At 31.7% G+C, this 26,890-nt stretch overlaps 2 protein-coding genes and 1 long non-coding RNA gene across 3 annotated transcripts; 1 reads left to right on the top strand and 2 right to left on the bottom strand.

The window, feature by feature from the left end:
• Window positions 1–5,899: 5,899 nt before the first annotated feature.
• On the top strand, window positions 5,900–9,532 carry LOC114167412 (BTB/POZ domain-containing protein At5g48800). Its single transcript, XM_028052498.1, has 4 exons — window positions 5,900–6,165; window positions 7,349–7,415; window positions 7,526–8,692; window positions 8,856–9,532. The coding sequence occupies exons 1-4, from the start codon at window positions 6,101–6,103 to the stop codon at window positions 9,387–9,389; spliced, it is 1,833 nt and encodes a 610-aa protein (XP_027908299.1). The 5' UTR covers window positions 5,900–6,100; the 3' UTR covers window positions 9,390–9,532.
• Window positions 9,533–16,163: 6,631 nt separating this feature from the next.
• Window positions 16,164–20,142, bottom strand: LOC114167520 (TMV resistance protein N-like). The gene is made up of 5 exons (XM_028052621.1): window positions 19,563–20,142; window positions 18,362–19,457; window positions 17,926–18,201; window positions 17,069–17,797; window positions 16,164–16,705 (listed from the first exon to the last, which is right to left on the bottom strand). Exons 1-5 carry the CDS (start codon window positions 20,087–20,089, stop codon window positions 16,235–16,237), a joined length of 3,099 nt encoding a protein of 1,032 aa, XP_027908422.1. The 5' UTR covers window positions 20,090–20,142; the 3' UTR covers window positions 16,164–16,234.
• A 5,209-nt stretch (window positions 20,143–25,351) lies between these two features.
• Window positions 25,352–26,424, bottom strand: LOC114165823. The gene is made up of 3 exons (XR_003599805.1): window positions 26,356–26,424; window positions 25,944–26,034; window positions 25,352–25,605 (listed from the first exon to the last, which is right to left on the bottom strand). It is a non-coding gene; the product is annotated as an uncharacterized LOC114165823 (long non-coding RNA).
• Between the last annotated feature and the right edge of the window lie 466 nt (window positions 26,425–26,890).

Here is a 26,890-nt window from a genome sequence, read left to right as displayed (position 1 = left end):
TCGCAGAGTTGTCAGGAGTCGAGAAACTTTTCTCTGTTTACCCCCAAAAAACATTTCTCTAGGTTGATACACATTGTTCATACTCACTTATTGAAGACCATTTCTAGGTGGGAAGGATGATCTACTTTTGTGTTCAACTTTACATCATATCATCGACATAAACTTTCGTATTGTTTTCCATGAGTTCTGAAAACACCTTATCCATTAAACACTAGTATACAATGATAACATTTTTTTTAGGCCCAAAACCTTATAGCATAAATTAGCCCCTTTGTTCATGAGCCTTGTTTTATCTTCATCTAGTGGGTTCATCTTGATTTTTTTACCCTAAATATGCGTTCAAAAAGTCGAGTAATTCAAAGCATGCCATGTTATTCACAAGTTGATATATGCTCGACAAGGGATAAATGTCTTTAAGGCATGCTTTATTTAGGTTAGCGTAGTTGGTGCACATTTGTCATTTGTCATTTGTCATTTGATTTATTTACTATAACCAAACTTTTTAGCCACGTGTTGTACATTGTCTCTCTAATGAAGTCGATTTCTAAGAGCTTCCGAACTTCTTGGTCAACTGATGCATGTCTTTCCTCTCTGAACTTGTATTTTCTTTAGGCTACCGACTTGGCATGATGGAGAATGGCAAATTTATGGCATAGAAACTCTGGATCAATATATGACATATTAGTGGAACACCATGGAAAAGGATTAACGTTGTTTGTGGATAACCTCTCTATCTCGTGTCGTAGGAGACGATTAATTGTATTGTTGTCTTTTATATAGTAAGTCGAAAGGCGACCTAGTTGAAGATTGACCATCGGTTCATCAAAGGTAGGCATGTCTTCCTTGAATTTGGCATTAGAGTCGAGGTGATGAGGACCCATTTTAATCTTAAGAATTATGGAGTTTATGGTGAAGAAAATCCAAGGAAGATCCCCACTAGACATTAAGATAACCAAATGGTTATCTAGATGTGAAGGTTCACTTTCAAGGATTGAATAGAAGGATAAAGTTCAATTAAAATGAAAATGAAAATGAAAGAGCTAGAACAAGAACATGAAAAAAAAAGGCATAAAATGAACAAGAACATGAATCAAAATGGAAGAAAATCTGAAAGACTATAAAAGGGAGGTGGGAAAGGTGCAATCAAGCCACTTAAGGTGGATTATACATGAATAAGATATTTAGGCCCTTCTGAGATAAGTTTGTTGTCGTATTTATAGATGCAATCCTTATTTATTCCAAGATCTTTGAAGAACATGAAGAATCCTTAAGAAAAGTATTGGAAATTTTTAAAAGAAAAAAAATTGTATGTCAACCTATCAAAGTGCGAATTTTGGATGGAAGAAGTGAACTTTTTGGGGCATGTTGTATAGCCTAAGTAATAGTAGTAGATCCTAATAAAGTGGGGTGGTGTTAAAATGAGAACAACTGAGTATAATGACTAAGATTAAAAGCTTTGTGGGGTTAACATGTTATTAATAGAAGGTTTATAGAGGGTTTTTCAAAGATTGTGGTGCCTTTAACACGGTTAACTCGCAAGGACCAACCTTTTGTATGGACAAACAAGTGTAAGTAGAGCTTTAAAGAGTTGAAGAGGAGGTTAAGCAGTGCCCCAATATTAATCATTCTTGACACAGGTAAACCTTTTGAGGTTTAATGTGATGCTTTTCTATAGGGACTGAGTTGTGTTCTTATGTAGGAAAATAAAATAGTGGCTTATGCTTCAAGACAACTTAAGGTTTATGAGAAATTTTATCATCCTCATGACCTAGAGTTGGAATCAATAGTGTTCACTTTAAAGGTTTGGAGACATTATCTCTTTGGGGCACAATTTAAGGTATTCAATGACCACAAAAGTCTAAGATACCTTTATGATCAAAAAGAGTTGAATACGAGACAATGAAAATAGATGGAGTTTGTGAAGGATTATGACCTTTAACTACAATATCACCTTGGGAATGCAAATGTTATGGAAAATGTGTTGAGCAGAAAGACAATTAAAATTTCATCCTTTATGATAAAAGAGTCAAAGTTGGTGGAAAGATTTAGAGATATGAATTTAAATGTGTAGCTTGGTAATAATCTCATTAGTTATAGTGAGTTAACTATAGCTATTGATTTTCTTACCTAGATACGAGTAGATTCTAATTCGACCGTACAATGGAATTGGTGGGAACAGATCAGGCCAAATATTTTGAGATTGGTTTGGATAAGATATTGAGATTTAGAGGCCAGGTGTGTGTGTGCCTAAAGATGAACATATGAAAAGAATGATACTGGAGAAGGGTCATAAAAGTCATCTTAGTTTGTATCCTGGCATGACTAAGATGCATAAATATCTTAATAGGTCTTTTTGGTGGTTAGGAATGGAAATAGATGTTGTGCAGTTTGTGGCTTCATGTTTAACCTGCTAGAAAGTTAAAGTAGAACATGAACATCCTATAGGCATGTTGCAGTAGTTGGAGATACCAAAATGAAAATGGGATAACATATCCATGGATTTTGTTACCCATTTGCCACAATCTGGGAGAGGGCATAATGCCATTTAGGTGCTATTGGACCACTTAACCAAAAGTGCTCATTTCCTGCTTATCAATTAGAGGATGTCAATGGCAAAGTTAGCACAACTTTATGTCAACAAAATTGGGAGATTGAATGGAGTGCCTTCCATTATTGTCTTTTATAGAGACTCTAGATTCACTTCTAGATTCTTGCAAACATTACAAATGTGCTAGGGAGTAGTTTGAGCATGATTCAATAACTTATCAAATTGCTTTTCCTCCTTAACTGGCAAATATCAATAATGTTTTAGGTTAAATATGATTTTCCTCAACTTTCAGTAAAAATTGAAATTAGCCGTTCTTTGAAACTTTGGTCAAATCTTGTTCCCCAACTTTAAAAATGTGTGGATTTAAGTTTTTTAACCAAATTTTGTTAAATTTATTTGATATTTCAAACGTGTTTTATGATAGTATTTAAGTTATTTGCACCATTTATAACATATTTAACCCTAATGTTTTTATATGTCCCAACTCAGTAAATATGTTCCTAACCTGGTCCATATTTGATAATTAGATGATATTATGTTAAAGAGGATTTATCTTAGAAGTCGAACCTATACAAGTGTTGGATCAACAAACAAAACAACTTAGGGGAAAATGATAAGGTTAGTAAAGGTGATGTGGGATGCTAGGATTGGGGATTCCACTTTGAAAATAGAGGAGGAAATGAAGAAAGCCTATCCTCATCTGTTTTCTAGTGAGTAAAATTTGTGAGGATGAAAATTTTTGTTGTTAGGATGTATGTAAGACCCTAGAAAATGGTTAGTAGTAGAGAAGAATTTTATAAAATAATTAGTTTTATATTTTAATATTAAATGAAAGTTATGTAAATATATAACAATCTATTATAAACAAAATCATTACTAAAAACCTTTATCTCTTTAGAAACCTTTCTCTAGAGCTCTTCTACACTCTCTCTAAGATTCTGGCATCATCTTCCATCTATTTCAAGATCCGAGCATATTATAATGATCCTGAAATCAAGATCAACATTTATAACCGATCAATTTCTTTAGAGAAAGTTCCCTCTACTTTTTTTCTTGAGTCAAGAAGTGATACACATGCATGTGAGATTGTTGATTTTGCTTGTCTAGATCCTTATTTTGAGTTCTCTCTTTGTGTTTTAGAGCTTCCTTGAGATATAGAGTATTAGAGACATTGTGAGACCAAGAGAAGTTCTCTACAACAGGTGAGGGAAGCTAGACTCAACTTTTGCCTTTTGATTCAAAATTTTCAGTTTAGTGTTCGTATGCTGTGAATTTGGATTGTGATGCTGTGTTTCAAATTGATTAGTCATGAGAACTTCGGGTTTTGAAATTGGGGTTTTGTTTTGGTCTTGAATTTTATGATAAGTGAAATATGATTTTGATTAATGAATTGGTTATGACCTATTGAATGACACTTTGTAATCTCTATTGAATGGTATATGCTATTTCGCATTGAGTCGTTTAAATCAAAATGTATGATGCTCATTAGAATCCATAAAATGTCATATTGAAATGTAGAATCAGATGCATGTGGTTTGCATACCAGTTGGGCGAGCCTGTTCCTTGCTAAGCGATGGCTAAAATCGAGTTTGACACATATTCAGGGAAAGTCTTCTTGTTGGACGAGCAAAGTCTCACAGAGCGAAAGTCAAACTTGAGTTTGATAGAGAGTTAGTGAGAAACTTAGTCACTGAGCAGAGCTTGCTCTTGTTGGGCAGATTTTTCTGCCTTTTGTTCCAATGGTTGATTTGTTGAGCGAGACATCAATTTGCTAGACGAGAACCTTCCCGATGACTTGTTGAGTGAGTGGATCTGTTCGTTGACGAATATGTTTTAGTAAGTGAATTTTTTTCTAAAATGCAAATTTATTTATGTTTAAGTTTAAGAATGTGCTTGCATAATTGTGCTAAAATGTTGTATGAGATGAATGAATGAGAAAGTAGTTTCTCTTAAGGAGGGAAAACTACCATGTTTATATGTTTAGTGTCATGTATGTATGACAGAAGCAATCTTGAGATCATCTTGACTCTGCTAACTATTGGAATCATATAGATGAAAACAATTAGTTGAGAAAGTCGAGAGAGCTTTGTATATAGAGTATTAGCATTAGTCAAATTTAAGAGAGATATTGAATTTACTCTCTAGCATTGATATTTACAAAATCAAAATCCAAATAAAAAATAACATTTCTTACAACATATATATATATATATATATATATATATATATATATATATATATATATATATATATAATGACAGAATATTAAGTTTAGTGTTGCAAATTATTATTTTTAATTTTACATAAGTACATATTAATATTTAATTTAAAGAAATAAAGACTATATTTTACCAATTTACCGAATAAATCAATAAAATAAAAGAAACTAACACATAAATAAACATTTGATACGAGTGAAGGTTCCACGAAAACCGTTTGTCAACGTTGTCTTTAAGGGGGAAAACTTGTATGAACTGGAGACAAGATATTATATTGACGTAAATCATAAATATTATAGTATGCATTGAAAAAGAAAATAAGACAAAGTTTTGAATAAAACTCACCATTATCAAAAGAGTCCATAAAATCTGCGCAAAAGCAATGTGCATTATTTAGTTACATGCCATAAGATTGAAGTGAAGAAATATTCAAACCCTGCTGGTGACAAACATAATTTGTTCAGAGAAAGAAATGATGAAATTTGGAGTAAAGGGGACAAAAAGAGTGACAGGACAAAATTGTCAAAACCTGTTTAACAACTTTTGTTCCCACTTTCATTTTTGTTCCTCTGAGCAACACTTTTTACTTTTCTCTAAAAACATCTTTCTTAAAGGAACACCTACTATCGCCTCTATTACCTTTTCGCGCGTCTTTAACCCCTTAAAGAAGCCAAGAAAAATATAAAAGCACCGAACAAATAAAAAATCCTTGTGTCTCACTCACACACAATCACTGACTTTCTCTTCCACCTAACTTGAAAATTTTGTAACTAATTGGGGTCATATCAATAGTGAATAAAATGGTAAATAGTTGTCTCAATTATTTGTTTTGTGGGGATGATTTAATTGATTTAACTGAAATGTTATACCATGATTAAAGTAATAAATGTAGTGAACTCTAGACATTGTTAATGTAAGGTGTAGAAGGTTCGTTCGATTTAAAATTTAAAACATCGATGTACATATAGTGTATTATGCACACTATACCTGATGAAACATGTCTATTTTAAATTCATTGGATCGTTGTGTACACTATATGTATGTTTTGATTTTGTTAATTTATTATATAAAAGGAGTAAAGAGAAATGAGTTACGTAAAGCAAGCTGTGACCCACATCACAGGCCCATTACTTTGGACAATTGCAATCTATGCAATGAGCACCACCTGTTCAACGAAAATGGCCAAAGAATTCCCCCAACAGCAACATCTCCAACTGGGTCTCTGTCTCTTTCCACACTTCGCTGCTTACTACCTTAAACTCACTGCTACTATACTTTTATCTTTCCTTTCACATTCGGTTCTGTTTTACTATCTTGTTTTTTCTCACTGCCTATGGATCGTACTGACAAGCAGCAGCTATCCTTGGTCAAGGGTACAAGGCAAAGATACAGTGAATGGTTCGTTTCATGCTTTCTCAGAGTCCTTTCTATGCTCTTAATTTTCCATGCTTGCCTTTTGTTTTCCTCCTAGATAAGTTTTTGTTTGAAGGGAGAGTTTCTGATTATCCATGTTCTGTCATTCTTGTCATTATCATGTGCACTCAGTAGTTTATTTCCTGTGAAAAGCTTTTCTTGTATTATCAGCAGGTGATCTGTTGAACAAGTGGTCTATGTCTTGTCATGTCTTCTTGTAATTGTGTTTATTAACTTGGATTCTGGTATAGACTGCTGCAACCGAACTTGATTTTTCTATGGTTCTTCTGAACTTGCTGCTGAAAAAAAAAATGATCGATCTATTCCAATGTTGTTTACGAGATGATGTAATGTATCTCATGTTCAGCAGATTATGTTCTATGTGAATGACTTCTTGGTTACTTGGATGATCTGAATTATTTTCCTAAAAACTGCTTTCTGCTTGAATTGATTTTGTTTTGGCTAGAATAATTTTGTCTTTAGCAATTGTTATTATTCTATACCTAGTAATTGAAGTTGATTTTTTACATTTTCCGCTTTACTTATTATTCCTGAATTACAGACATTTGGACGATCGCCTTCTTTTCTAAGATTTTTTTGTAAGACGGGGTTCTTGACAAGGATCATATAAACAGAGATTGTTGAATTTAACCAACCAAATTTTGTCGGGGAATGCTGAATTCTTAATTAAGCAAACATGTTCATGGGACTCTCTCATTTTAAAATATGATATTTCTTCTCATCTTTTGGGTCGGTCCTCTGGAGTTAATGCAATTTACTGGAAAAAAATATATGACGTCACCTTAAAACTGTTACATTGTTTGTTCTGGAATGATTGTTGACAAAGTCGGTTTTGATAAACCCAGTATCATTTTTGCTTATTCTTTCTTCAGCTTCCTGTAGTTTAAAGAAAACAATTCGAATAAGAGTTTGTTTATATGTATCTGAATTCGAAGTAATTTTCAAATCTGAATTATTCCATTATTTTTGTATTCTTAATGCTCGAGTGTTTATATCCTTACAAGCAAAGTAAGGATCAATTATCTTCCTTGCTTTTTGAAATCATTATGATGAGTGAATGTGGTGCATGAGTTGCTATGATACAAAGTCAACAAAAAGGAATTATCAATTTTATGTGTTGAATGATTCACGCAATGACCTTCTGCAGGATTTTTCGCGATGTTCCAAGTGATATAACAATAGAAGTGAATGGCGGATCATTTTCATTGCACAAGGTTAGTACCTTCTCATATACTTTTGTTGTGAGGAATTTCAATATGATATGACAAGAAATATGCAGAATTTCCTCCATGATTGTTCTAATTTTTATTACTTCTGCATGAAGTTTCCTCTTGTCTCCAGAAGTGGAAGAATAAGGAGGATAGTTGCAGAACACAGGGGTGATGATATCTCAAGATTTGAGCTTCTTAATCTACCAGGAGGTGCTGAATGCTTTGAGTTGGCAGCAAAATTTTGTTATGGCATTAACTTTGAGATTACATCCACAAATGTTGCTCAGCTATGCTGTGTCTCTGATTACCTTGAAATGACTGAAGACTTTTCAAAAGACAACCTTGGCTCGCGTGCTGAGGAATACCTTGAGAGTATAGTTTGCAAGAATCTTGAAATGTGTGTTGAAGTCTTGCAACAATGTGAGAGCCTGCTTCCTCTTGCTGATGAGCTAAAAGTAGTTAGCCGCTGCATTGATGCAATTGCATCAAAAGCATGTGCAGAACAAATAGCGTCTAGTTTCTCAAGATTAGAGTATAGCAGTTCAGGAAGGTTACACATGAGTAGGCAAGCCAAAAGCGATGGTGACTGGTGGATAGAAGATCTTTCTGTTCTGAGAATTGATATGTATCAAAGAGTCATAACGGCCATGAAATGCCGTGGGGTTCGGCCAGAGAGTATTGGTGCTTCCCTTGTGAATTATGCACAGAAAGAACTGACAAAGAAATCCAGCTTGTGGAATCCATCTAGCCAGACTAAGATTGATTCAAATTCCACTTTGCATGAAAAGCTTGTGGTTGAGACCATTGTTAGCCTTTTGCCTGTGGAGAAACTTGCTGTTCCAATCAATTTCCTTTTCGGGCTTCTGCGAAGTGCAGTGATGCTTGATTGTACAATTGCTTCTAGACTTGACTTGGAAAGAAGGATTGGATCACAGCTAGATGTAGCCACCCTTGATGATATCTTGATTCCATCTTTCAGGCATGCAGGTGATACCTTGTTTGATGTTGACACAGTTCATAGAATTTTGGTAAATTTCTTTCAGCAGGATGATAGTGAAGATGATCCAGAAGATGCATCTGTTTTTGAATCTGACAGCCCTCGTTCACCCTCTCAAACTGCATTAGTCAAAGTGTCAAAACTAGTGGACAACTATCTCGCTGAAATAGCACCCGATGCAAACCTGAAACTTTCCAAGTTTTTGGTCATTGCAGAAACCTTGCCTGCACATGCCCGCACAGTTCATGATGGTTTATATCGGGCAATTGATATTTACTTGAAAGTATGTTTTATTGTTCTTGCTTCATTATATGTGTACAAAAACATTTTTCCAAGGCATCAAGGGGAATTTTGTTGTCCTTCAATACTAACCTTTATTTGATTATATATATAACTTGTAAAAATGACGTTTCTGTTGTAAGCTGATGATACCTTGTGAATTTCAGGCACACCAAGGTTTATCAGATTTGGACAAGAAAAAACTATGCAGATTGATTGACTTTCAAAAGCTTTCTCAAGAAGCTGGAGCACACGCTGCGCAAAATGAGCGTCTTCCTCTACAATCAATAGTGCAAGTTCTATATTTTGAACAGCTAAGACTCAGAAATTCTTTGTCCTGCTCCTACGGGGAAGATGATCCCAAGCCAATACACCAGTCATGGCGCATAAGCAGTGGTGCACTAAGTGCAGCAATGTCTCCACGAGACAACTATGCATCACTGAGACGCGAAAACCGTGAGCTTAAACTTGAATTGGCACGTCTAAGAATGAGACTAAACGATCTGGAGAGGGAGCATGCTTGCATGAAGAGGGACATGGCCAAGTCTGGATCGCGTAAATTTATGAGTTCTTTCTCCAAAAAAATTGGTAAGCTCAGTCTTTTTGGGCATAGTTCTTCTAGAGGATCAACTTCTCCATCCAGGAATTCTCATAGAACAGATTCAAAGGTGATTGAGAGAACCTGTGCTAGCACAGAGTAGGCAAAACTGTGTAGCTATTATTTTCTTACGCATGCGGCAATTGTAAGTTATGCTCATGGGCACATATTCACCACTTTTTGTTTACTTTTCTTCCTTTTTTGCCACCTTTATGTCAGTACAACCAGAAGTTACTCTTGCTTGCAGGTTCACTTTTACGGGGATTGCGCCACTAGCTTTGTTATGTGACTAGATATTATATATTATATAGGAAAGTATTTTTTTACATCAATCGCACCAGTTCACAGAATATTATGATCATTAAAAAAATTATTTTTTGTATTTATAAAGGAAAGAAATTAAAATTTTTAAAAATAAATGTAATGTATGAATACAAATTTGTTGGTATTAAAATAATAGTAGCTATTATATATGTATAAAGTGTTCACATCAACGTTCATTGAAGTATATGTAAGCGGATTTTCGGGTTAGAATAAAAAAAACTAGATTAAAAGAAGAGACTCATTAAATATACAATGCTTTCATTCATATATATATATATATATATATATATATATATATATATATATATATATATATATATATATATATATTGATGTAGCTTGTGTCATGCTATATATGGTAAAGTTAATTATAGACTTTTAATCAACTTATTGATATAAGTGCTATTGAATATTGGGCACGACGGAAATCGATAGCGGTTTTCTAGTCATATGTCATAACAAGGCGGAGGCGAATCGTGTTTTCCGTGGTGGTCCATGGTAATCGCTTTAGGCATAGTGGTTAGCGGTGGCGGAGCAATCCTGATGAAAAAATCAGACTGAATAAAAAAACCAACATCTTGAATGGATGAGAAGAGAAGAAATAGGAGCAAGCAACGACAACGTGTGTGGGAGAAAGAAGATAACATTCAAAATCTAGTTGCATCCTTTATGTTCTGATTTATTTAAAAATTGGACTTGACCCATTAAACATTTATTTACCCAAACGTACAAAAGATCTCTTCTCTTCTTATTTTACTCTTTTATCCTAACTTCAGTCACCTAAATACAACTATTTGGAATTATTGTTGAAAAGTTATGAAAGGAGGAGTTACTAGAGTAAAAGAACATCTCATGGCCAAGAAGGGCAATGTTGCTACTTGCAATAAGACTCTGAAAAATGTGAGAGAAGAACTTTGGAAATTATACAAAAAAAAAAGCAAACAGCTCCTCCATATATCTTGGATATATTGCAGCCAATGATAACCATGAGAGTGAAGATGATGTTGAAATTTTCATGGCTAGTAACGATAAAGGGAGAAATAGCGATGGAAGAAAAGGACTAATAGATATGTTTTGTAGAAATCCAGTTGTTGCAATAGCGAAGAGAGAATAGAAAAAACTAAGGTAAGCTAACATTAAAGAGGCATGTGACAAAATATTAAAGGCCTCATTCATCAGTATATTGCTCGATTTTGGTACCAAGCAGGCTTGTCATTCAACCTTGTGCAGTTGAAAAGTTATCAATATATGATTAACACCATAGGTGCTAATGGACCTAATTTACGCGCTCTAGTTTATCATGAAATTAGAGTTCCACTTCTCAACAAGGAAGTTGAGTACACTAAGAAATTGTTGCAAGATCATAAATTGCAATGGAACAAACATGGTTGTTCTATTATGTCAGATGCACAGATTGACCAAAAGCAACTTTTGGGTGAGCTCCCTTGAGGGGACAATGTTTGTCAAGTCCATTGATGGTTCAAACTTTGAGAAGAGAGGAGAAAAACTATTTGAGAGGCTTGATTCCCTTGTGGAAGAGATTGGAGAAGAAAATGTTGTTCAAGTTATAACAAATAATGGGATCAATTATGTGTTGGTTGGTAAGTTGTTAGAAAAAAAAATACTCATCTCTATTGGACTCCTTGCGCTGCTCATTGTATAGATTTGATGCTTGAAGACATTTGAGAGCTTCCTTTGATAAAGAAGACAACTCAAAGAGGAGTTAGTTTTGTTGGCTTTATCTATAGCCATTCTAGTACCTTGAGTTTGTTAAGAAAATTTACAAACAAAAGGGAATTAGTAAGACATGTCGTTATAAGGTTTGCTACCTCTTATTTATTATTACAAAGGTTACATCAAGAGAAGGGAAGTTTAAGAAAGATGTTCACTTTTGATGAATGAAGCAATAATAAGCTATCTAAGGAAGCCAAAGGGAGGGAGGCTACAAAAATTGTTCTTATACCGTCATTTTGGAATCAAGCAGTATTTACTCTCAAAGTCATGCCTCCTCTTGTTCATGTGCTTCGTCTAGCGGATGGGAAAAGAAAAACAGCTATGGGTTATATAAATGAAGCAATGGAGAAAGGCAAGGAAACAATAATGAAGTCATTCAACAACGATTAAAGTAAATACACTGATGTATTTAAAATCATTGAGAATAGATGGACATGTCAACTTCATCGCCCCTTGCATCATGTTGGTCACTTTATGAACCTGAGTTCTTTTATTCCAACCCAGACATGGAATATGATTTGGAAGTTATAAATTGATTATATGACTGCATTAGGAGCTTGGTGCCAAGTAAAGATGTGTAACAAAAATTTTTAACTGAGTTGCCTCTTTATAAGAGTGCAAATAGACTCTTTGGTGATGATTTTTCCAAAGAATCAAGGAAGACCATAACCCTAAGTGAGACACTTAAACACTTTGTAAATTACGGTAAGATATAATGGTTAAATTCTAAGTAACTTTCTTTGATTGTGTAGCTCAATGGTGGAAGAATTATGGGCATGCAACTCCCCAACTTACAAAAGCTAGCAATCAAGATTTTAAGTTTGACGTGTTATCATCAGGATGTGAGCGAAATTGAAGTGTTTTTGAGCAAGTGAAATACATGACTCATTTCATTATTATCTTGTAAAGTGTAGAAATAAATTAATTCATATATAACTTATTCATAATGCATATTCATTCAAATAAAAGGAATAGGCTAGACCATAAGAGGTTGCATGATTTGGTTTACATAAAGTATAATCAACAACTTTCTCAAAGATATGATATTAGGGATGAAATAGACCCTATTTTATTGAATGACATTGGTGAATGTAATGAGTGGTTAGTGGGAGAAGTTGATGATGATAATGATAATGAAGATAGGGGTAGTGATTTGGTTTTTTATGATGATCCCACTATTAATTAAGCAATTGTTTATAAAGCTTCAAGTATTGGAGAACCAATAGTTTATATAATGAGACAAGCAAATAATAAAAGAAAGAAACAATCAAGTGGTGGTATTGTTATTGGATCTTCTCATGCTTCTAAGAAAGGTTTAGGTGCAACTCCAACTCCAACACAACCCAAGAACGATAAAGAGAAGACTCAAATTCAAGTTCAAAATGAATTGCTTGATAGCTTTAATTCTAAGTTTGAAAGATTACTTAACTTTGACAAAAGTCTCTCAAAAGGGGAAGATGAGGAGGGATATGCCCCATTAGATAATGACATTGAAGACAATTATGTTGGAATTGAGGAAGAATATGATGATTAGAAAGAAACTTAATACATATAGTTTATGATTTATTGTTATTTTATGTTTTGAACTTTAAATTTGTGGTGTTTTGATATGATGTTATTATTAATTGAATTTTTAGACATAATATCATTACTTTTTCATTAAAATTATATGTGGTGGTATTATATTTTTTTACCGCAATATTTTCATTATAACTCGTCATGGTTTCTGTTATAACTTTATAACGGTTTTTTAGGTCGCCAATATTTTTCGTTATCCGATATAATAACACTAATTGCGATAATATAAAAGAATAGTTTAAGAGTTCAAACCCTAAGACATACCTACATATTTATTATAACTAGTGAATCTAAAACAATTTAAGAAAAAAAAAATCTCCAAATGAATTTTTGTTGCAAAAATAACTTTTGTTGCCATTAGATCAATCTCTTCGGACTTTAATTTTAAATCAACAAGTAATTAATAATCTAAATCTTCAATACTGAAACTAATGAAAATAAATTTAATTAAGATGGATAATCAAGGTATATGAAGAGTTAATTAAACAATTCAATGAGAATTAAAATGATTTTCTGGTTCTGAAAACTTGATAAGGTAGCGGTTTCAAAATGGAAAACTTTTAGTAGGTTTTGGTGTATGGTAAGTGACAACCAATATCGTCGGGTAGGAATAAGAAGAAAATTTTCTCCTTCTTTATCTTTTTTAATGTTGAGTGATGAAGCTCCATTGATGCATTTGGTGGTTGAACGAAGCTCCATGGCTGAATGTATGCGGAAGCAAGGTTTTGATGGTGATTGGTGGTAGCGAAATTGAGTGGAGAAAGATATCTAAGAGGTTAGGCCAACTTAGAGGAGGAAGGCTAGAGGAGAATTCTAGGTGAATGCTCTAGCTTTTGACTCTCAAAAGGCAAGGTCATGGAGTGATCTCAACTTGTAACTTTACAATAAAATTGAAGAGTACCCTTTACAAGGTGTGGAGACTCTCATTTATAGTAGAGAGCATCTCCTAAAATGGAAATCAAATGCAAGACTAATGGAATACAAATGCACCCTACACTACAACCTTAGGCCCAAATACCAGGCCCAAAAGAAAACCTAGACCACTTAGCCCATGATATAAGGCCCAAAAGGACAACTTTATACTACTAGACCCATAATACAAGGCCCAAAATAAACCTAAAATAATAAGGACTCACTGATGGCCCATTATGATAGGAGCTTGGGGCCACCTTTCACAAATGACTCCAACTCTTCTTGAGTGTGCTTGGTCAAGCTAGGGGTATGCCATCATACCCTCCCTCTTCAAATTGTCAAGTGCCTATCCTTCCTTCTCTCGGAGATGTTTGGTTTTTTTCCTATCGGGGTCAAAGACCCTTTTTCAAAAAATAAGAGAAAAAGTAAGTGTCATTAGAATAATCATTAAAAGTATGTAACTCCCAAGGATTATACACCTTTGACCAAATGAAAGATCAAGGCTTTGGAGTTTGGGAGCATGCTCTTCAAGCTCTTGTTTGCCTTGTGTTGAATCCATTTGTTTCTAGAGTGTCTTTCTTTTCCAACACAATGTCTTATTTGGTCTTGTCTTCCCATTCTACTAGAAGAAGATGAAAATAATCTTCACAAAAGCCTTTAGCCCTTAACATGAGTACTCTTTGGTTAGGGCACTCATTGGACTTGTGTGTACTACATTGGCACTTAAAACAATTGATCTCACTTTGGTTTGTGCAAGTGTCAGCTCTTTCTTTCTCTCTCTTCTTTCTCATTTATACTTGATCCTCTTCCACTTGAGAAGGTTTGAGAGGATGAAGTACAAATTTTATCTCTTTGTGGGTGAAAGTTAACTCATTGGTATGGCCATGGTGTATAGTTTCTCTTTCAAAACGCCAAGGCCTTCCCAACAAGATGTGACAAGCTTCCATAGGTACTATATCAGATAACACACTATCCTCATAATTCCCTTTGAAAAACTTAACATTCACTTGTTGATTAACTACCATGTTCTCATCATCATTAATCCATTGAAGTTTATAAGGGTTAGAACATGTTATGTAACATCCTTAAGGAATATTACTGATATTAAATAAATAAAAAATCGAAATCCAACATGTGTTGCATTTAATATAAACTATTTCCCAAAACACAGGAAATAGTAAACTTTAAAAATTAAAATTCATAAATCTAGGAGTCCATAATTCATAAAACCGAATTAAAAGTCAAAGACTCCCAAAGGGATTACATAATTTTCTCAAAGCTAAAAATGTAAACATCTATATACATATACAAAATTTTCCCCTGCTAGCCCTCACTCCGCGTCTAAGTGTCTCCTGACCCACCTGTCACATCATCTCCTTCCGGATAACAAGTTATCCTATCATCGTCACACACACACAGAAAGGGTGAGCTATGCACAACATATATATATATATATATATATATATATATATATATATATATATATATATATATAAACATGATATAAATATGTTTTACATAGATAATAATACAATTGAGGTGGTAGGTATTGTTTATTGATTTTAATCTCTTTTTTATTCTTTTTTTCGCACTAGATGTATTTTTCTTTTCAACCCCACAAAAATTAGCAGCCCCGAATATATAGCCACATGCAGCAGTAAAAGAAAAACAAAAACATAATTAAAAGCTTCAAATGTATATAAAGACGTTACCAAAAGATAATACAGTCAAGTTCAGTTCGAAAATATAGTCATCACAATCACGAGAATATTTTATCTCTCGTAAAACGGACTAAAAAAATATATTTTTCCTTTAAATTTTAAATTACAAAGTCAATTTTTTGTTTTACGTGGACTTAGTAAATAATCTTGTTTAGTATATATCTCGAAGAAGTTGTTCCTGTACATGGATTTTACAATAATAGTAATGATTTTATTATTATTACGACATAGAAGAATATAAGTAATGTAAGATAATATTTAAGTGTGTTCATTCAATTCAGTAAAGTAAAGGGACGATGCTACGGTGTTATCCTAATAGTATAACATTATATTGAACCAAACACAGAAACTAATAGCTAACAAATCTTAACACATTTTAATAAGAAAATACCGAAAATCAACAGTGTTTGTTTCTTGATACAGTATTAAATAATGTTGAAAAGGGGAAAATTTTTCAAAAATAACTAGTAAGGAAATACAATAAAGAACTCAAGCACAGCCAATGAGGTATAATGGAGTGAGAAACAGGGTAAAATAAACATTGAACTTCTTAACTATAAACTATACTACTCAACAGAAACAAGAAAACGATGCAAAGAAATAAAGTGTAAACAACGACACTAGGATTGAATTCCATAACTCAATGGATCCTGTTCTGTTCTCAAAAAGGAACATCAACTTACCAGAAGTCACACATCACCATTTTCTTAATGAAATTATTTAAGGTATTTTCATTTGGCTCAGGACAAGACTCCATTTCCAAGTCATTTGATTGGCCACATATAAGATAAACAGCTGTGTTCTTGACCATCAATCCATGACCAAAAGTCAAAAAAATCTCCACTCTGTCTCCACATCCTAAATTTGATATTATAACCTGCCAATCTATATCATTAAAGGGAATTAGTGTGTCATGGTTGTGTATCTGGAATGTGCACTTTGTGTAATTAACAATTAAGACACTTCTAAGACATTCAGCTGCCACGATTTCAGGGGTTGATAAATAAACAACACACAAAATCATTCCCTTCATGTCACAATCCAGAGGTAGATTGAAACAAACTGAATGTCCCTCACCCACATGAGACAACCAATATGGATGATTGTCACCTGGAAGAGAAACTTCACAAGACTCACTGCATGCCAATCCCTGTACCAGCAGATCAAAGACTTACAATCATTATTTTATTATTCCAAATTTGAAATATGGGGCCTTTTAATTCAAATTACAATGTATTTCATAATACAAAAATAAACTTTTTAAACAAATTACAGTGTAATACACAGATCAAATTTAACGAAACTGTTAACAGTTTTTGGTACGTTTCTGTATACGTATTGCAAGTGCTTGAACTAAGTGTAGCATGATTGTTTGGCTTGTCGATCATTAAAACCAGGTGCGGAAAGGGGAGTATTATAGTTTCTTTTAAATACTGTATTAGGATCAGTTCACATTGTATTAAGTAATGAATGGTAAAGGTATGGACACAAAGGTAAGAGCTAGAGAACGAACCTCAGAAACGCTGTCTCTGAGAGTGCTGAAGAATTCATTGTACCTTCCAACACCAATCAAAGAAAACCTCAAGCCACGATTTGACAATCTTGATTCTGTAAAATTTACTCCATATTCAACAAGAATTGTTTTTACTTGCTTAGATAGTTGAAAATCTGCATCACATTGAACCAAAACACTTCGAATATTTGCAAGGCTTTTATGCAATGGTGGAAGGTCACGCCAATAATAATTCTCTATATCCATGCAAAATGGACGAATATAAGATTCGGGATTCATTGTTGGTGATATCCAATACTGAATGATAGAAGGAAAAATACTATTCGACAATCCTTCAAATCGACGTAGCGATATATATCCAATGCTTTTTGACCTTACAATTGAACAGGGCACTTGTTTCACAGCTGTATTTTCAGTAACTAGAGTTATCAAGGACTCCATCTGCACTATATCTTCTTCCATTATATGAATCTTGAAACAACCAGAGAGGATGAAAGTTCTTAAAGATTTCAATTTATATACCTCTCTGGGGAGACTACTTAGACTTGTGCAGTCCTTCAAATTTATCAGTAGTAGATTGCAGAGATCTCCAATGGATTGGTGTACCTTGCACAAACTTGGGCAATCTTTTAGAATGAGTTTTTCTAGACTTGGTAATCCAGAAAAGTCAGGTGTTTCTCTCAAGTACTTGGAGTGACTAAGATTAAGAAATTTTAACCACTTTAAGACCTACAAAGATAGTTTTTGACATAGAAAAGAAAATAGAAAAATGCACAGGTTATAACCGGAACCAATTACACTTTATCTATTTTAATTAACCTATGAGTTTTAAAAGAAAAAAAGTATGTAATAAATACCTGGGATTGTTTCCAGACAAGTTGAAGATGACTATGTTTTAATTCAATTGCAATTACATTTTCCATGTGAAAGTTGTTTTGAATGTATTTAGAAGGAAACCCTTTCCAACAAATCCATCTCAGTTGTTTAGAAAGGTACCCGTAATCTCCAGTAAGTTGTACATGATCCAGTTGTAGCAGTTTTAATCTCTCCATTTTCTCGAAAGCATGAGCTTCAAAGCAATCTCTGCTATTTAACTGCAGCTTCAGGGATAATCCTTCAATAGCTTCTGTCCCCTGTGATTAAAATAGCAAGAGGAAATAATTAAGAAATCCCTCAATATCTGTTGATCAATGATACTTAATGCTGAGTCTAACAAGTTAACAACACATGCATTGCATATGAGAAAGAAAACACTTTCAAAAGATTTCAAAACCATACAAAGAGTGTGCTTACAGTATTGTTTGTCAGTACTTCTTTTACATCATCATGAAACCATAATCGACTCCTGTTCTCCAGTTCCACTGGCCATCTTTGACGAATAATTTCTCTTCCCATATCTCGTAACAAAGGATGCATTTCTAGTTTGTTGTTCTTTTCAACTTTAATTAGATCACGTTCTATGAGAACTCGTATTCCAATATCAGCATGTAGTCCACAACCATTTAGTATCTGAGTGACATAGCCTCTCTCTTTACCAATAAAAAAACAACATACATCAAGAAATATTTCCTTTTCCGTATCATCATGTAAACCGTCAAAACTAGCACGCAAATTGTGTAGAACTTCATAATTGGGAATTATTTTTAGTTTTGAAAATACACTTTTCCACTGTTCCTTTGTCCTATCACATAAATAGGAACCAAGAACCTCAAGAGCCAGTGGTAGTCCTCCACAATAAGCAACTATGTTTTTTGCAAGTTCATTCAACTCTTTTCTTAGTTTTGCTTCTCCAAAGGCATGCCAACTAAAAAGTTCAAGAGACTCATTTTCGTTCATATCATCCATTTTAAAAACATAGGTAACTTCGAGTAGGTTTAGTAGGTGTACATCTCTGGTTGTAATAATTATTACACTTCCTTGACCAACCCATTCACAATTCCCACATAGGTATTGTAATTGAATAAATTCATTCACATCATCAAGCACAATGAGTAACTTTTTTCGAGAAAGTTCATTCTCAATCATAGTTCTTCCCAACCCAACACTTTCCACCTTAAACTTGGATTTTAGGACATCATAAAGAAGATTTTCTTGCAAACGATGAACGCCTCTACTAGAACAAGCTTCTCTAATATTTTCAATAAAACTCTTACCAATGAATTCACGATAAATTCGATTGTAGATGGCTTTGGCTATGGTTGTTTTCCCTGACCCTCCCATTCCCCAAATCCCTATCATACAGACTTTGGTGGAATGATTTTCAATACATCCAATCACCTTTTTCACATGGGAGTCTAATCCAACAGGAAATCTGGTAATAAACAACTCTTTATAATCCAACAATGTCTGAACGCGGCTAGCAATTAGTTCCACAAGTTCAGCATCATACCTTCAAGATGAATTGCAATGTATTACCAAAATTAAATGATAACCTCAACATATGCTTCATTCAATCTCAAACAGAAGAAAGTAAACGAAGGATTCATTTGTTTACCTGAAATCTCTGACATTCCAACCATTGATACCTGCAGCAATGGTGAGTGCACAGACCCACCAGGACAATGAATGCTCCAGTTGTTCTTCTGAATAACTTTTCTGTGCATCTGCTTCTAAAGCTTTTCCAAAATAACCTTCGTTACATACCTCGAATGGGTCAATCTGGTAAAATACGGGCAAAACTATTTGGCCGAAAGTTTTGTGGCACTCAATGATTTTTTCGAACTCTAGAAAACTGCAAGTAGATTCGATGTATGTTTTGGAGAAAACGATTATTATGATCTTAGATTCTGATATTGCTCGCATGTGTTCTTCCAGGTTCATTCCCTCCTGCAGATTCCCCTCATCAACCAAAGTTTGGACTTGAGCTTGCAAAAGGACATTATGGAGATGAGAAACGAAATTTCTACTTATTTCTTCTCCCGAATGGCTGATGAACACATCGTAGATGAAATACGGTTCTGAGTTTAAGAAGGATGACGATGAAGATGAAGAAGAAGAAGAAGCAGCAGCAGCTATCTCCATTAAAGGAATTGGAGTGAAGTCTTCAAAGGAAAAGCAATAATGAGAAATACAGATAGTGCTACTGCCTTTTTTCCTTAATTGTCTTAAATTTGCATTAATTTTTAATAAGTATTTTAACGGGACATAGAACCTTCAATTATTTTTTGAGAACAAACTGTACTGGTTAAAAGATAATAAACTCTGGATTATATTTAAAAAATCCAGGTTAGTATTGTAAAGATTAATAGTTTTTTATATAACTAGGTTTAGATCCGTGCATCGATTTTTTTTTTCATTTATATTAAAAATTAAATATAATTATTTTTATATTTGAATAAATAATTTATTTATATAATTATATTTAATTGTTATAATCATGTGTAATTATAAATAAAAAATTTGAAAAAATGAAAAGAAAAAAATTATTAATTATAAATATTTTTTTACTTAACAAATTAAATAATTTTATTTTAATATTTATTTTTTATATTAAAATAATAAATTAAATAATATTAATAATAACAATAGATTATATTAATAATAATGGTACCAATAATAATAATAACACTACAAATAATATTTAAATATGACTTTGTTTGTTTTAAATTATAAAACTAACATAATAATTGGTTAATAATGCGTAATAAAATAATATTATTATATGATTAAAATTTATGATTAACTTTTGAGTGATATATTTTATTAAAATGAAATACGTTTATAAGAGTGTTTTTAAAGTAAAATGAAGACATATTGTGTAATAAAATCTTGTACAAAATAAATACAACAATGTTAAAAATTTTAAATAGTCATTTCTGTTAAGTTGACGTTGAGTTGATATTAACACCGTGTTTGTACATGTCACGTGTCCTTTTTTGGAATTTTTTTAAAAATTTATAATTAAAAAATAAACTGCCACGTGGCACAACCATGACATGTCATGTGGAAGTTTTCATTATTATTTTTTAAATTAAAAAAAATAAAAAATTTCACAATTTAACATGTGGTACAACCATGATATGACACGTGGTAGTTTAATTTTAAAAAAAAATAAAAAATGTAAAAATGTAAAAATTAAAAAAGAAACTAAAATATTCCACAAAAGAACACATGGCATGTACGGACAACTTTGAGACTCAATAGCTAAATATATGGTGATTGAATCATGAGCCAAGATCATAAAGAGCATACTACGAGTAGGAAGTGAAATTAATACAATGAATTCAAAAGCATCAAACCTCTCTTGTTCGGATGAATCAAAACACATCGAAATAGTACCAGTCGTACTTAATAATAGAAGGATTTGGAGAGGAGCGCCAACGATAGGAAAAAGCAAGGTTATTAGATAACTTAGGGAAGCTCGACCAGAACCACACATGCAAGTTTCCCTACATGTGGCTCATCGGTGTTAATGTTAACCTAACAAAAATAACTAAATTAGATCTTTTTAAGGAATTAGAGGATGAAATTGAACCAAAATATAATAAGAGGACCAAAATGAACCAAACCAATAAATTAAAAGACTAAATCACTAAATAAGCCAAATTATAATTTTTGAGATGTAATAGTTACTTTGTTAAGTACAATATTCGGTATAATGGTTATATTCAAAAATGTACTTTTTATAATAAATAGTGTTCCTGCGGAAACAAATAAGAGATATTAGGAAACACAAATAATGTCTTACCTCAATCCTTAACCTCTCGAGCCGGTCCCTTCTTGACTTGTACATGTCATCTCCTAACGTAGACGGTCTGGACCCTTAGGGGTTACCTGTGGAAAGGGTTCCGACGATTAGCAAAAAGGCTCTCAAAAGTCAAATCTCAGATTAAGGGATTAATGAAAGCATACCTTTAATTGTTGGGGTCCATTCTTATTTATAGAACCATTAAATGTGTCTGCCTCTTTTTGTGGGTTGGGCCTTCTTCGAGTCATTTTGGGCCAATACCCAGATTTCCTATGGGCCTAGGCTGAGCCCAAGTTCTGAGCATCTGTGACAGGCTTAAATTCGAAGTTCAACGACCTCATATTCAATATGATACTTTATAGTAGACAGCCTGGACCGCTATGTGATGTTGCTTAACCGGTTACTCATATACTGCTTCTATTTGTGGGGCTATACCTAGACAGTTTTAGCCGTGTAGTTATCCAAGTATGCCTGGGTATAGTACAAATATAAAATGTAAAATCATCATAAAATGAATATTATATAATAATATAAATGTGAAGTTTAAATTTAGTAGTTAATTGTAAAATGAATTTTGTATAGGTTTTATGCTGGACTAATTGACAAATGTAAACAAATCTTACAACAACCACTGCTTGCAAGAGTAATTATCTTGCTATATTCTTGGATCAACGCTTTTGATTTTAGTCGCTATCGGTGTCTTTTCAAGATTTAAAACAATCTTTATGCCTAAATATTGATGTTTATGGGTAAAATTTTGATTTTTCCCTAATTTTATTTAGTTTGTTGTGTAAAATAAGAAATGTGATGATATTTATCATTAATTTTTTTAGTTTTTATTTATTTAGTATTTTTAATATTTAATCCTGCGTCATAATTATGCAATGCTAAGAAAATAAAATATGAAATGCGATAATTATTGTCAAAACAGGTATTAATAGTCTTATTCATTTTAGTGAAATTTCAGCCAACAAAAATTTTTTCAAAGCTTAAAAAACTATCCCTAAATATGAAAGGAAAAAATTGAAGTTTTAATTTGCTTAATTGGTTTCACAATATACGTAATAATGCTGGTCATGAATTTATTTAGTGTATCTTTTCTAATTCTTATAGAGCCTGGAAAATAATTAGAACTTGTATGGTCAGGTTTAGATATTCTATATAATGTTCCTTTCCTCCTCATTAGCAGTGGTTAGGGATGACAACGAGGCGGGCAGGCACGAGTTTCGTTATCTCATTCTCATTCCCGCTAAAAAAATTCATCCCCATTTCCATATTCAAATCCAACGGGTATCAAACTTTTGTCCCATCTCCATCACCACCGGGTAACGGGTATAATCTCGTACTCATACCCATACCCATACCCATTTTCTTACTACTTCAATATTAATTTTTATAAAATAATAAAAAATTATGGTAAAGGAAACATAATATTATCAAATATTTAATATTAAAAGGATGATTGTTTCTTCGATATCAACTACTTTAAAATAAATTATAATTGTTTAAGAGTTAGATTATAATACCAAATGAAATTTCATGAGAACCAAAACATTTATTAAATTTGCAAATATTAATGAAACATAGTTGATAAAATTTAAAAATATTTTTTAAAAAATATAAAAAGAAAATAAATATTCAAATTAAAATATATTTTAAATGTTTGTTTACTTCAATCTCTTAAATTTTAATGAATCTCTTCTTTATACACTGATAAAAGTTATAATACATCATTTGATCAAACTGATACAAAGAACAAATAATAATCATAATAAAAGTTTAAAATAAATTATAACTTTTTACATTTTAGATTATAATACCAAATAAACTTTCATGAGAACCAACACATTTATTAAATTTGCAAACATTAATGAAACCTAGTTGATAAAATTTAAAAATATTTTTTAAAAAATATAAAAAGAAAACAAATATTCAAATTAAAATATATTTTAAATGTTTGTTTACTTCAATCTTTTCAATTCTAATGAATCTTTTTTTTATACACTAATAAAGTTATAATACATCATTTGATCAAAACGATACAAAGAACAAATCATAATCATAACAATAAAATTTTAACATAGATCTTGTATCTTTTGAACTTCAATTATGTTGGATGGTGATAAAAAAATATTCATGACAATTACATTAAATTTTTATATTGTAGTAAATAAAAGTTATTTATACAATTATAGTGAAAAAATTATAGTATGATTGATAATGAGTTTGAAAATAAAAAATAATTAGATAAAATATATTGAAATAGTATTCTATATAATTAAAATAAACAAAAAATAAAAATATTAAAAAATTAACAAATATTTACAAACAATTTGAGAGACTATTGAAAGAAATTGTACAAAGGAAAACAAATGTATAATTAAGAGTATGATAAATTGAAAAATATCTTAGAGATCAACATATATACTCAATGGTTGAGAAATAATAAAAATTGTTTTAGCGAAATAAAAAGTTCTTCAAATGAAACAAAAACCAATAATAATAAATGATTTTTTTTATATTACCTAGTAAACAAAAGGTTGTGCTATTAAATACTTAAATTAAGAGTATTAAACATTCTCATGTGAAAGGAAAATATATAATAAATAAAAATATTAACAAATAATAGAAATATTCAAATGTGAGACGTAATTTTTTTTTTAATTGACATACATCTTTTTAACATAATTACATAAAGTTTGTGATAAGATGAAAAATATAATTGAGATGCGAATGAGTTTCATGACAAACCAAATAATTAAAAGAAATAAAAAATAATATATATATATATATATATATGGTTACAATAAAGTAGTGGTCATTTATCTCCATTATAAAGTACAATAAAATATGTGAGAAAAAGTTAACAATGTTAATTTTATTATGTTTTTATTTTATTTCTTTCCAGCATCCTTTTATTATGTAATAATAGTACACCAATTTTTTGTAAGAAGAATATTCTTTTTCTTTAGTCATTAACCTTTATAACATTTGTTTAATCTTTAAGAAGAATAAAGGTAAAACTACAAACATAAAAGAACATGTTGTATAAAGATGATATAAGACTAACATTGATTTCACTCCATAAAAACAAAAGGAAATTACACTATGTCCCTATTACTTTTTCCTGGTTTTATTTTATTGTAATAGTATTTTAGAGAAAAAAAAAGACTTATAGTTGGAGAAGTGGGATGGATGTGATTTATTCATTCATACTTCTAAGAAAAATACCTTAATTGACATACTATAATTATTCTTGTGCGTAAACAAAGGTCGTTTTTTTTGTCATCCTCTTCCTCGTTCATAATCCCAACAAACCTTGCCATTAGTTATCATTCCAAGGTTTTAGTATAAGTTATATCTTGTAAACATCGAAAAAGCTAAATGCATAAACTTTTATTCTTTAGTGCTATAAAATTGATAAGAAAAAAATAGACGACTCGTATTCTTCCCAGTATAATTTAGTGTTAAAATAATATATACAAAGATAATTAATACATTACAATTCAAAGAAGGATAATTAAAATATCTAAATTTTTTGAGATACAATGAACCAAAACTAATTGTAAAATAGGATTAGTGATAAGACTCTAGACTTTGTCTGGCAACTTCTCAATATAAGTGATAACATCTAGAATAATTGTTTCTCTATTCATACAAAACAAAATTTAGATTCTATAAAATGTGCTTATATTCTAGCAATTTAGAAATCAAACAATGAAATTGAGTATTAAAGGAACAATTAGACAAAGAAGTAAGAAGTAAGAAAATAAGGACTTAGGTAGTTGCATTTGTAATACAGGGTTTCATACCTCTTGAATATACTCTAACAATCATGTTGATATGCTCCCTGCAATGGTAGAAAACAAAATAGTCCCATTAAAATTAAGATTAAATACCATAAACACGAAACTAACCAAATGTTTCTTTAAGTTATAAAAGGTTAGAAGTAAATAATATTATTATCTAAATCCAGCTTAAGGAAATTCAATTGAATAAATCAACCTAGCTTTATAAATTATCGACAAAGTTCATAAAGAACTTTACAAACTTCCATATGTCTAATCTATTGGTTACAACTACATTATGAATTTGGTCTTTCATATCATACACTTGTACATAATGTATTGTTACCTTTGTTAACAAACAACTTAACGTTGAGGCTAGAGGAACTACCTAAAATTTTACCTTTGAAGTTGGTCAATTGAACAATTATGTAACCTGTCACCAGATTCTGAAATCACCAAGTTTGTCACTATTTTTGTATGTTCTTGGATTTCTTGCAACAAATAGAATAAATTAGTATTTGTAGAACTATTTACAAGGAAACTTATCAAGCATGACTTATTATTTATACAACTATTCATTACTAATCTAATATTACTCAACATAAGGCTCAACCAATGTAGACTTAGCATATATAAACAACGCATTCACTAAAAACTTCAAAACGATTGGCCTTCAAAAATGAAAAATTCATGTAAGCACAACTAAAAACTTTCAAAGAAGAAACTAAACCATACAATAGAGTATTTAGGGTTTATAATGAAAAAAAAAATACAAAATGAAGTATTTAGGGTTTAGAATTCAAAGATCTTACCTTCTAGGTAGTTGATAAAATGTTGCAACCTCATAACTAAACAACCTCAAAAAAGCTTAGGAAGCTTCAGAAAAAAATAACAAACACCTTACTTGGACAGGAATAAGAAACATTAAAAAATTGCTATTACATTAGAGAACTACTATTTATATAATTACCAAATCTCAAATGAAAATATTAGCTTAAAGCATCACATCTCAAATGAAAATATAAAAATAAACAAATGCACATGAAAGTCTGAGAACACACAAGACATCTTCATATAACAATTAAAGGTAAAAAGTCAATATTATAAAATTAGTCAATCCTTAAAATCATAAATAGAAATAGCAAATAGACTTAAGACTTAAGAGATGTTGGTATAAACTGCTTACTAATTAAAATTAACGATAACAATTTAACAATATGAAAAAGGCTAATATATGTAAGTTTATAATATTTAAGTGAAATATTATATAATATTTTGAATTAGTTTGAATTATAACATTTGAATATAATAATTTACGTAATAAATTCTATACATTTATTAAAATAT

This window comes from Vigna unguiculata, chromosome 10 (genome assembly GCF_004118075.2).
Source record: "Vigna unguiculata cultivar IT97K-499-35 chromosome 10, ASM411807v1, whole genome shotgun sequence".
Classification (NCBI taxonomy): domain Eukaryota; kingdom Viridiplantae; phylum Streptophyta; class Magnoliopsida; order Fabales; family Fabaceae; genus Vigna; species Vigna unguiculata.
The sequence above is the reverse complement of the archived record's forward strand: the minus strand, read 5'-3'. Positions and strand labels throughout refer to the sequence as shown.